Source organism: Colobus angolensis, unplaced genomic scaffold, assembly GCF_000951035.1.
Source record: "Colobus angolensis palliatus isolate OR3802 unplaced genomic scaffold, Cang.pa_1.0 Scaffold230, whole genome shotgun sequence".
Taxonomy (NCBI): domain Eukaryota; kingdom Metazoa; phylum Chordata; class Mammalia; order Primates; family Cercopithecidae; genus Colobus; species Colobus angolensis.
In genome coordinates this window covers 2,630,653-2,643,379 of record NW_012115489.1, presented here as the reverse complement: position 1 = coordinate 2,643,379, position 12,727 = coordinate 2,630,653, and the positions used below count along the sequence as shown (strand labels likewise).

Here is a 12,727-nt window from a genome sequence, read left to right as displayed (position 1 = left end):
TACTTGGTTCATAGATTTTGTGGTCTCATTCAAGATTGCAGACATTTTTTGTTTTGTTTTTTAACTTCTATTTGGGTAAGTTTGGATGGGATTAGTGAGGTGTTAATGTAATTAAAATTTTCATTTGAATTTCTATTAGAAATCAATAAGACCTTTAATTTGTTAGTGACTACTTCTCTACAGGACCTTGAAAAAGTGTGTTTACTTCTGAGTGTCCATTTTTATATACATAATTGTGTGTGAAAAGAACCTCACATGTAACTCACACCAATAGTTCTTAATGTTCTGGAATAATATGTATGTGTCTGACATTTGTTGTTTGCCTTCTGGTGTATAACTTGAAGAGTTTACAAGTCACAGTCAATTCGCTGTAGTAGGTTTCTGATAAACATTTTAAAACATAAAAATAGCCGGGCGCGGTGGCTCAAGCCTGTAATCCCAGCACTTTGGGAGGCCGAGACGGGCGGATCACGAGGTCAGGAGATCGAGACCATCCTGGCTAACACAGTGAAACCCCGTCTCTACTAAAAAATAGAAAAATCTAGCCGGGCGAGGTGGCGGGCGCCTGTAGTCCCAGTTACTCGGGAGGCTGAGGCAGGAGAATTGCTTGAACCTGGGAGGCCGAGGTTGCAGTGAGCTGAGATCCGGCCACTGCACTCCAGCCTGGGCGACAGAGCGAGACTCTGTCTCAAAAAAAAAGAAACATAAAAAATAATGATTTTAAATGTCTAATTTCAGCTTTATTAACAGGCTCTTGGTGAGGTTAGTTACAAGATTGAGTACAAAGCATAGGCGCTTCCACCTAAAATGTTCCTACTTCACATTTTTTGTGCAGCCAAATAAGGTTCTCTCCTAATTAACTCAATAAAATATATTAATTGAACTAGGAAATAGATTTTGCATTCCATTTATTAAATTTTTCTTTATTTTGAAATGGAGTCTTGCTCCATCGCCCAGGCTGGAGTGCAGTGGCGCGATTTCAGTTCACTGCCGCCTCTGCCTCCTGTGTAGCTGAGATTGCAGGCGTATGCCACATACCTGGCTACTTTTTGTATTTTTAGTAGAGACAAGGTTTCACCATGTTGGCCAAGCTGGTCAGGAACTCCTGACCTCAGGTGATCCGCCCGCCGCCGCCTCCCTAACTTGGTTTTTACTTTAATTACATGATGTTTTAATTTGACATTTTTATGTTTTGTGCTAGAGTAGGAAGCTTCATCAAACACCACAGTGTTTTGTACTGTTTCCTCAATAACAGAATTATGTCTAATGGTTTAATTATTTGGATTGAACAATAATGAATCAACTGGATATTTCTTATGCAGCTTTACATGACTTCAAGGGAAATAAGGCTGAGACAAAAGATGAAGCATGAAAAAGACAGGTGAGTTTGGTAGCTGTAACCCTGTATATTCTCTCTGACTTCCTTACTGCCTGAGGCATAGGTTAATGCCTTAGGAATTCTGTGTTCACAATAGTCTCTTTTTTGTGAATAAACAGAAAATTATGGAAGATATCACTGCAAGGAAAATAATGAGACTCGCTACCCTTTTTTCAAATTTGCTTTCAAATATTATGTGTTTCATTCAGTTTTTATGACTTTTATTTCTGCTGTTCTCCCTTTCCCAACCCAGATATTTACATGCATTTGGGAAATACTCCAGAGACCATAACTACAAGTACTTTTAATAATACTGCCTAATCATTTTCAGAAACCTGATAAATAGAAGGATGTGAGAAGCGTTGAAGAAAGAAAATGCTAAGTGAAATTAGCCAGGCATGGTGGCCCCGTGCCTGTAATCCCAGCTACTCGGGAGGTTGAGGCAGGAGAATCACTTGAACCCAAGAGGCGGAGGTTGCAGTGAGCCGAGATCGTGCCATTGCAATCCAGCCTGGGTGACAAGAGTGAAACTCCGTCTCAAAAAAAAAAGAAAAAAGAAAAAAAGAAAAGAAAATGCTAGGTGATCTTCAAACACTATATTCCCTCTGGATAGATGAACTAAAAGCGACTCTTAGTAAATGATGCTTAATTCTTTGTCTACAGATTGCTGCTCTCCGAACACTACAGTCGTCGTATCTCACAAGCATACGGTCTGATGAATGAACTATTATCTGAGTCAGTACAGCTACCAACTGTACCACAGAAACCATTGCCTAACAAACCCAGCCCTACTCACTCTTCCAGATGTCAACACTGCCCTTCTCCAAGAGGGTAAGACAAGGTTTGACATGCCATTTGGCAAGATAATGTCAGGCCTGATAAGAAGAAATGTAGCACTTTTGTGACCTAAGTTCAGTGCATTTGCATTTACCCTGCTTAGAGTTGTGATGATAAAGTGAAGGAAAAAAAGTAGTCTCATAATCATGAGGTCTTTATACATTGATATAATCACCAAGGAAAAAGGCAGAAATTGTGTTACATTTCTCACTAAGCTTACAGAGCATTTAGGTATTCCAGAAGTATGAAATTTAATATGTGTGCAGTCCTGTTTTAGTTGTTAATATCTGCCTCTGTAATTTGCCTCCTAACTGCTCATCCTATTTTTCCATTTGTCATCTCTCTTGCAGAAACAGCCAGTCCCCAGCTGCTTACCACTTCCCTTTCTGCTACCCACCCCAGACCTGCCCAGTTATGCTCATTCAACTGTAGCTACTATTATGTATTTTACTTTAATCACCTACAGAGAGGTTATATGTGAGTTCATTAGGCAGTAATGAATTAAACATAGAATGCTGAAGAAAACTACCCAAGTATAAAATTTCTTATGCATGGTCAACAAACATGCAAAGTTCTATTGATAATCATAAGGTCAACATGAATTGGAGTACAGTGTTGTTAAGTATCACCACCTTTGACAAAATGAATTATTAGAATTATAAACATAATCACATAATTTAAGAGCCTAGAGGAGATACTACCAACACAAACCCAGATGTAATCAGATCATTTGTGTGTGTACTGTGGAGTTTACTTCCAATACCAAAGATTCCCATTGAGACTTTTCTAGAATAAAGCAGGGATTAAATACATATATAACTGCCCAGTATATGGATAATTTGAAATAGGGAGTGAGATAACCACAAAAAAATTTTGTGAAAAAAATGAAGTTTGAGGTATGAGATACAAAGAATAATTTGTTGAGAGTTATATGTTAAGTGTATCACTGAGGTACAGAATAGGCAGTATCAAGTGAATATAATCTGAGCTATATTTTGGTCCATTTTTTTTCCTTAAAGTAACAGGGTCTTGCTCTGTCATCCAGGCTGGAGTGCAGTGGCATTCACAGGTGCAATCATGGCACACCACAGCTCGAGCCGCTGGGTTCCAGTGATCCTCCTGTCTCACCCTCCCCAGGAGCTGGGGCTATAGGCCTGCGCTACTGTGCCCAGCTTAATTTGGGCTTTTTGAAATATTAAAGTTTATCACTGATATGAGATTCTAGGAATATAATAATTATGTGATTTCTACTATAGAGAGAATCAACATGGTTACAGTTTTCTAATAAATCGACCTGGGAAAGTCAAATATATGTCCAAACCAAGTTACATCCATAAGAGAAAGTCTTTTGGGCAACCTCAAGGCTCACCTTGGCCACATGGTAAGACTTAAAGCTTTTTTGTAAATTGTCTGATTTGGACCTATTCCTTCTTGTCTCCAAAGTTGTGTTTTCATTAGTAAAAGGTATAAGTCTTAGTAAAGAGGAGTTCTGATTTGAACAGAATGCAAAGCATTGATAAAGACTTAGCTGTAATTTTTTTTTTTTTTTCTGCTTTGAAGTAAGGCCCTAGGAATTTTTCTAAATGAATGGCTTTGTTTTTTTTTTTGAGGCGGAGTCTCGCTCTCTCGCCCAGGCTGGAGTGCAGTGGTGAGATCTCAGCTCACTGCAAGCTTTGCCTCCCGGGTTCACGCCATTCTCCTGCCTCAGCTTCCCAAGTAGCTGGGACTACAGGCGCCTACCACCATGCCTGGCTAATTTTTAATATTTTTTTAGTAGAGATGGGTTTCACCATGTTAACCAGGATGGTCTTGATCTCCTGACCTGGTGATCCACCTGCTTCTTGCCTCCCAAAGTGCTGGGATTACAGGCGTGAGCCGCCACGCCCGGCCTTGAATGACTATTTTTTTATTTTTCATTTTTTTGAGACGGAGTTTTGCTCTTTCTTCCCAGGCTAGAGTGCCAGTAGTGTGACCTTGGCTTACTACAACCTCCGCCTCCCGAGTTCAAGCGATTTTCCTGCCTCGGCCTCCCAAATATCTGGGATTATAGGTATGCACCACCGCGCCTGGCTAATTTTGTATTTTTAGAAGAGACGGGGTTTCTCCACGTTGGTCAGGCTGGTCTCAAACTTCTGACCTCGGGTGATCCGCCCGCCTTAGCCTCCCAAAGTGCTGAGATTACAGGCGTGAGCCACTGCAGCCGGCCGAATGGCTTTTTTATAATAGCATTTGAAGAGTCAGGGTATTAGATATAACTTTTTTGGGAGTCTGTTTCTTTTGTATATCTGGCTAAAGATGTAGGCATTTGAACAAATCAAGTTCTGATAGATTGCAGGATGAATACATCACAGAAGAGAAATGCTAAGAAGCTCAGATGGAAATAATATCATGTTTTTATCCTTTGAAAATTCTTTTCCACATTTCAAGGTATATCCATTATTTACTGACCTTTCTTTAGTTAATTGTGCCATATTTGAGTTTTGATTACTAAAGTAAAACATAGTTATTTGTAATATGTTTATATATTAAGAATGTATTATAATAGCTGACATGTAATATAAATGTGTACATTTACAAATGCAAAATAAGCCCAGTGTGGTGGCTCATGCCTGTAATCCCAGCACTTTGGGAGGCCGAGGCGGGCAGATCACAAGGTCAAGAGACTGAGAACATCCTGGCCAACATGGTGAATCCCCGTCTCTACTGAAAATACTAAAATTAGCTGGGCATGGTGGTGTGCGCCTGTAGTCCCAGCTACTCTGGAGGCTGAAGCAGGAGAATCACTTGAACCTAAGAGGCGGAGGTTACAGTGAGCTGAGATCGCGACACTGCACTCCAGCCTGATGACAGAGCGAGACTCTGTCTCAAAAAAAAAAAAGAAAGTAAAATAACAACTAATTATGTGGCAGGTTCTGTTTATGTTCTTTAATTACAACCCTGTGAGATAGGTGCTATTATGTTCCCACTTTAAAGACGAGGAAACCAAGGCAGATAGAAAGCTCAAATAATTGCCCAAGATCATACAACTAGGAAGTGGTAGAGCCAAGATTTAATCCTAGGGTGGGTCTAGAGCCTACACACATAGAACCAACACTTCAGTATGCTGCCTCAATTTAGAAAATTGAAATTTCCATAAATCGCAATTCTTTAGATGAAACCCTTCATGGTTTGGTTAGTTCTTGGCTTTTTTTTTTTTTTTTTTTGAGACAGAGTCTGTCACCCAGTCTGGAGTGCTGTGCGATAATCTTGACTCACTGCAACCTTTGCCTCCTAGGCTCAACAGACGTCTCCCACCTCAACCTCCCGAGTAGCTGTGATTATAGGTGTGTGCTACCATTCTCAGCTAATTTTTGTTTCTTTGTTAGTTTTTTGTAGAGATGGGGGGGGCGTCTTGCTGCGTTGCCCAGGCTGGTCTTGAACTCCTGAGCTCAAGCATCTACCCACCTCAGCCTCCCAAAGTGCTGGGATTACAGGTGTGAGCTATCATGCCTGACCAGCTCTTGGCTTTTTTGATTGACAAATTACAGTAAGAAAATACTGCTCTTTTAAAACTGAAATTTCAAAATAGTGAACCATACTTTTTTAAAAAAATATTATTTTACACCTGATACATTTGCCAGAAATAAACACATATCTAAAATTGTCAAGGTTTTAAGAACATCTGATGGTTTCTCAACATCTGATGGTTTCTTAACATCTGATGAAAAAGTCTTGAATTATACAGAAATATGTCTTCCTGTTATATATGTTCAATTTCAAGTCTTTATTTTTACCTTGTGCTTTGACAGTTGCTGTGGCCTTAGCCTGTCTTTCCGTTAATCTCACCTGCCCTTGCTGGATTATGCTGAGGAGGTGCTCCTGCTACTCCTGGTCTCAGAAACCCTCAGCAACCCTCATACCCATGCAGAAATGTCTAGACCCTCTGCTTGGCCTTCAGGCATCCTCTGTGTGTTCTCCTGCTTCCTTGACCTCCTTTCCCCATAGAACCTGTGCTGCTCAGCAGCTTGTTTTCCAACCGCATGACATGATTTGTGCTCCCTTATACCTTGAATGTCTCACTTCTGTATGTCTGAAGATATTCCTAATCTCAATTATTTAGTTTGTCCAATCTGATATAATCAACTTGAAATTCTACATTCTCATTTCTAAATTGAGGCTTATATTTAATCTGCATGGTTGCTATGAAAATTAGAGATAATGGTGGCCAAAGCAGTTATTTTTCTGTTCTTTGAACCCTTAATCACGTGTTTATGTCCCTCTTAAAGCACTACAACAGGCGTCCTGTTATTGTTACCTGTAAACTTTATGCCCCATACTAGAATACGTTGCAGCAGTATTCCCTTATTCATCTTCATATTACCCCTCACATTGAACAAATGAAATACTCAAACATTGAACAAATGGATAAATGGAAAAAATAGTTATTGAGCTTTTTGCCTAAGCATAGCTATTTATAAACAAATTATTGTTCAAGGATACTAATAGGCAGGTATTATTTATATCATGTCAGAGAATAATACCATATGCCTGGCTATTGTCCTGTCTTTTAAGGCAAAGATAAAAGAGGCAGCTTGAGTGCTTGTAGATATTCTGACTTCTCTGCCTCAGTAGAGCAGGCTGTGGCTTCCCTTGTTCTTGTGGCCTCTGTCACACCCACACCCAACCATTTCACCTGGCTACATTCAGAAGTTTCAGGTCCCCCAGTGTTTGGGAGAATGAAGGGAAACCCAGGCAAGACTGATTCCAGACCTTTTCCTAGTCAGTGATACAGATAACCTGAACTCACATAGGTCAAGTTCAGTCATTGCACATGTGGGGAGGTGAGGCTCCATCAAGATTTTTTTGAGACGGAGTCTCGCTCTGTGGCCCAGGCTGGAGTGCAGTGGCCGGATCTCAGCTCACTGCAAGCTCCGCCTCCCGGGTTTATGCCATTCTCCTGCCTCAGCCTCCCGAGTAGCTGGGACTACAGGCGCCCGCCAACTCGCCCAGCTAGTTTTTTGTATTTTTTAGTAGAGACGGGGTTTCACCATGTTAGCCAGGATGGTCTCGATCTCCTGACCTCGCGATCCACCCGTCTCGGCCTCCCAAAGTGCTGGGATTACAGGCTTGAGCCATCGCGCCCGGCCTCCATCAAGATTTTCAAATGCACTGCAGTTCATTTGTAAATGAAGAGTTTTTCTTAATGTACTTGGGAGTTTGACTGTATGTTGCTTTCTATCTTGTGAAGCAGTATGTAGTTTTTGGCTAATTTCTTCAGCCCTGCTTCCATACTGTTAAGAGTTTGTTCGTTTGTTTTGACACAGGAACTCATTCTGTCGCCCAGATGGAAGTGCAGTGGTGTGATCATGGCTCACTGCAACCTTGACCTTCCTGGCTCAGATGATCCTCTCACTTCAGCCTTTTTTTGTTTCTGTTTTTTTTGTTTGTTTGTTTTTTTGAGGCAGAGTCTTGCTCTGTCACCCAGACTGGAGTGCAGTGGTGTGATCTCAGCTCACTGCAACCTCTGCCCTCTAGGTTCAAGCAATTCTCCTGCCTCAGCCTTTAGAGTAACGGGGACCACAGGCTGACACCACCATGCCCAACTAATTTTTGTATTTTTTAGTAGGGACAGGGTTTCACCATGTTGGCCAGGCTGGTCACAAACTCCTGGCCTCAAGTAATCTGCCAGCTTTGGCCTCCCAAAATGATGGGATTACAGACATGAGCCACCGTGCCTAGTGGTGTGTTAGACACCTCAGCCTCTTGAATGGCTGGAACTACCGGTGAGCACCACCACACCCAGGTAATTTTTAAATTTTTTCGTAGAGACAGAGTCTTGCCATGTTGTCCAGGCTGTTCTCAAACTCCTGGGCTCAAGCAGTCTTCCCACATTGGCCTCCCAAAGTGCAAGAATTACAGGCATAAGCCACCGTGGCTGGCCAGGAGTAGTTTGTGTTATTCTTGCTTGTTTTATGTTTAGTTCTGTCAACTACAATACAAAGATTATGTGATTAGTAACCGAGAAGCATCTTAGGCATAAAAAAGTAAAAGTCAGCTGGGCATGGTGGCTCATGCCTGTAATCCCAGCACTTTGGGAGGCTGAGGCAGTCGGATCACAAGGTCAGATGATCGAGACCATCCTGGCCAACATGGTGAAACCCCATCTCTACTAAAAATACAGAAAGGTAGCCAGGCCCACGCACCAGCAGTCCTAGCTGCTTGGGAGACCGAGGCGGGGGAATCTGACCCTGGGAGGCGGAGGTTGCAGTGAACAGAGATTGCACCACTATACTCCAGCTTGGTGACAGAACGAGACTCCATCTCAAAAAAAAAAAAAAAAAAAGAAAAGTCTAAGTTTTTAAAATCCCCTGAACTTAGGTTTATATCCCAGCTCTGCTGCTGATTTTTGCCCTCAGATAAGTTATCTGAAACCTACCTCAGAGAGTTGTTGAGGATTATATTAATAAGAGAACATATTGCATAACATGGAAGTAAATGATTGTTATTAATCTTTGAGTTTAAGAAACTAATCATTCTGTTGATAAAATTTAACTTGGCATTTTGTCTAGGTGTTTACTGCTAAGAGGTGTATTATGTTCCTAGCTTTTCCAGTTGCCAGAAACGTCAAAACACATTTGCTATTTGAAACAAGAATATGGCTGTGCTTGAAGGATACCAGGTGTCAAAGCAGAGTGTTCCCTTTCTTTGTCTGCACTTATGTTTTGCCGCCTTGGTTCAAACCAGCCACCATTTATTGGGCCCCTACTGTGAATAGGTCTTGGTAAGCAGATTCAGAGCTGATCAGGAGAAGATGTCTGTCCTCAAATAACTCACAATATATATAAAAATCATGAATGCCTATGGAAGATTAATAATGTTTGTCTGTACAGGAACTGCCACTTTCACCATACAGAAAACAGCTGGTGGAGCCAAAGCATCAGTAAGAAAGGCTATGCAGTCTCCAGTTACCTTCCGAAAAGGTAAGGGATAAAGAAGATCAAGTTCTCAGACTTAATACTAAATTTTCTTAGGCTGGAGTGCAATGGCGCGATCTCGGCTCCTGGGTTCAAGCGATTCTCCTGCCTCAGCCTCCCAGTAGCTGGGATTACAGGTGCCCACCACCGCGCCCGGTTAATTTTTGTATTTTTCGTAGAGATGGGGTTTTGCCATGTTGGCCAGGCTGGTCTTGAACTCCTGACCTCAGGTGATCTACCCATCTTGGCCTCCCAAAGTCCTGCGACTATGCGTGGGCTTTAGCATGAGCCACTGTGCCTGGCCCTTAGAATACTAAATTTTTAAAAATTATAAATCACTCAATTTCGAATATAGATTTCAGAATGAATGCTGTGACTCTGTGCTGCAGTGGTTCAGAGAAGAAGTTTTGGAGTAGCTTTATGGAATCAAGTTAACCACTTACTCAACCTTACACAAATTTCTAACCCATTTATGTATCCTTAATTTTCTCACCTGGAAAAAATACAGATTATAATAGTGAGGATATATGTAACTACCTTGGTAGGTAAACAGGGTAACTATTATCCGTGTCTTACTATGAGAACAGACGTAGAGAAGTTAAATGACCTGTTCAGATATCCTTAAAACAATAACAATAGTAGCTAATAGGTATAGAGCATTTACTCTATGCCAGGCATTATGTTCACACCTCATGTGCATTATCTCACTTGATCCTCACATTAAACCCAACGAAATCTGTGCAGTTATCCCCTATTGAAAGAACAGACCTAAATTTGGTAGGGGTAATTATTTTTTAAAAACCCACTGATTTGGCTGGGCGCGGTAGCTCATGCCTGTAATCTTAGCACTTTGGGAGGCCAAGACGGGTGGATCACGAGGTCAAGAAATTGAGACCATCCTGGTCCACATGGTGAAATCCCGTCTCTACTAAAAATACAAAAATTAGGTGGGCGTGGTAGCATGCACCCCTAGCCCCAGCTACTCAGGAGGCTGAGGCAGGAGAATCGCTTGAACCCAGCAGGTGGAGGTTGCAGGGAGCCGAGATTGCACCACTGCACTCCAACCTGGCAACAGAGTGAGACTCTGTCTCAAAACAAAACAAAACAAACCCCACTAATTTATATGTACTGTGAGAAATGATGAGAAATACGAAGTAATTAGCCTAGGCTTGGTATTATGCCTCTTTCTCTGCTACTAGCTCATTACTTTGCAGATCCGTCGTTCAGTTTACCCTATCTCTTTTTACCTATGTGTAATCCATTATTTAACTCATTTATCAACTTTTTAATGTCTATGGCTGTATTTTCTAGATGATGTATTTGGTACTTTTTCTACTGTTTTCCCCGTGTACGCATTAAAACCCAAGTTTCTGGTCATTTGGATCAATTTGAATCCTCAAAGCATCATTTCCTGTGCTTGTGTATTAGTCTGTTCTCATGCTGCTAATACATACCTGGGACTGGGTAATTTAAAAGGAGAGGTTTAATGGACTCAGTTTCACATGGCTATGGAGGCCTCACAATCATGGTAAAAGGCAAAGGAGAAGCAAAGTCAAGTCTTACATGGTGGCAGGCAAGAGAGCGTATTCAGGGGAACTCCCCTTTATAAAACCATCAGATCTCATGAGAGCTCACTATCACAAGAACAGCAGCATGAAGGTAACTGCCCCCATGATTCAATTACCTCCCACCTGGCCCCTCCCACAGCACATGGGAATTATGGGAACTACAATTCAAGATGAGTTTTGGTTGAAGACACAGCCAAACCATATCAGCTTCTAAATCCCATGCTAGCTTTTCTCTCTTTCAAAGTCTTTCCTTTTTATCCATTATGAATTATTTTCTAGTTTAGAGTACTCAATAGCTTTTTATTCTTTTCAAAGCAAATATCTAGCAATGTCTAGTTCAACAGATCAAATGTTCCCCAAATACAATGTTACCTCTCAAAACAGTTGAAATTACTTGTACCATTATATTGTTTTGTTTTTGAAAGTCCCAGAGATCCAGGGTTTTGTGTTCTTGAGGTCATTATAATCTAACATGAGGCCTTGCCCATAGAAAGTTGTACATATTTGTTTCATTGTTCAATGGTAACCCTGCCTCTGAAAGTTGGAAATGTGTATGACTCCAACTTTCTAGCTTAAGTGCTTAGATAGACTGTGACCCACAAATTGACACAAGTAGAGCAAGAAAAGAAGCAGGATTTTCTTTGGGAATGGTGGAGGTAATAGGTTTAGTTTTATCATCCAGTTTCAGATTTCTCAGGCTAGACTCTGTAGACACTGTTTGGTGTTATGTTATAAAGAAACTGAGTGTCAGTGCCCATCATCCTAGAGAAAGAGTACTTCCTTTCTGAGGGAAGCCAGTGTACTTGGCAGCCTGGTTTCTGCCGTGGGGTGTCTTCTTGATCTGTAACTTACCTTTCACTTTAGAAAGCTTTCACTGTCCAATGGGGCAGGACAGTTTACCTTGAAAAGACTTATGCATGCTCAGTTTCACAGAAATTTTCTCATATTATATTTTTATCTCAAATTGGATATCCCAGATAAACCCTAGAAAAATGCATTATGATCTGAAAGGAAGGAAATTACAAAACCATCTCTAGGTAAAGCAAGGTGAGAGAAACCCAGTGATAGCCTCTCAAGGTTTGTAATACCCCATAGGTGAAGATTTATCCTAAAATGCAAGACTCTTAACTGTAATTTTAGCAGACTAGGTAGTGGTTTGATTTTGTCACTCTTTCTAGCTGGCAATAATCATGTTCATTTGACAAGAGTGTCAATGTCTAGATACCAAATTAATTGTAGCCAAGATGGGGTTGGGATTAGTTGATGTTTGTAGTCTTTGCTAATCTCTAGTCATATCGTGAATACTTGAAGGATACTTCAGCACCCCACCTCCACTTGTTCCCATCTGCTTTGAAGTGGAAGCCTACTCTTGTGGTTGTGTTGCTTAACCACTCATTGGTTTCTCTTTCAGTCTCACTTTTTCTGTTTTAATGACTGTTTTCTTTTTTACCACAGTATTTGTTCTCATATGCATTCCTGTGATCTGCTTGTAGATTTTCCTTTATAAGTGTTTTTCAAAATTTGTTCCTTATTAATATTTACTGAAATATTTACTGAAATAATTATTTACTGAATAGTATTTACTGAAAAATAATTTACTGAATTATTTTAACATGGGACTTTCAGTGGCATTTCAAAATACTCTCTGATGTCTTTAAGTAGCAGAAAAAATGTCAAACCTTTTCAACTAGAGCATAGCTCTCACACTGGATATTACAGTGGCAGGTGCTACCAAATGATGTTAGCTTTGTTTCTTTTTCAGACTCTTGGGGCTAGTCAAAAGAAAAATCCCCAAGCTGTCTGTACCACTGCTCCCTTCCCTTTGGCACTAATCCAGGAAGAAGCTTTTGGAAAGCTGCCATCTTGTGGATGAATAGATCTATTCGTGGCCGGGCGCGGTGGCTCAAGCCTGTTATCCCAGCACTTTGGGAGGCCGAGACGGGCGGATCACGAGGTCAGGAGATCGAGACCATCCTGGCTAACACGGTGAA

The 12,727-nt window shown here is 41.0% G+C and overlaps 1 protein-coding gene across 1 annotated transcript in view; it reads left to right on the top strand.

Annotated features, from left to right (window-relative positions):
* LOC105513499 (chromosome unknown open reading frame, human C5orf42) overlaps window positions 1-12,727 on the top strand; it is a 154,390-nt gene that overhangs the window by 135,959 nt on the left and 5,704 nt on the right. Inside the window, exons 46-49 of the mRNA XM_011944376.1 lie at window positions 1,323-1,381; window positions 2,042-2,209; window positions 3,472-3,596; window positions 9,085-9,174. Coding sequence (XP_011799766.1) covers window positions 1,323-1,381; window positions 2,042-2,209; window positions 3,472-3,596; window positions 9,085-9,174 — 442 coding nt within the window. The remainder of the gene's footprint in view (window positions 1-1,322; window positions 1,382-2,041; window positions 2,210-3,471; window positions 3,597-9,084; window positions 9,175-12,727) is intronic.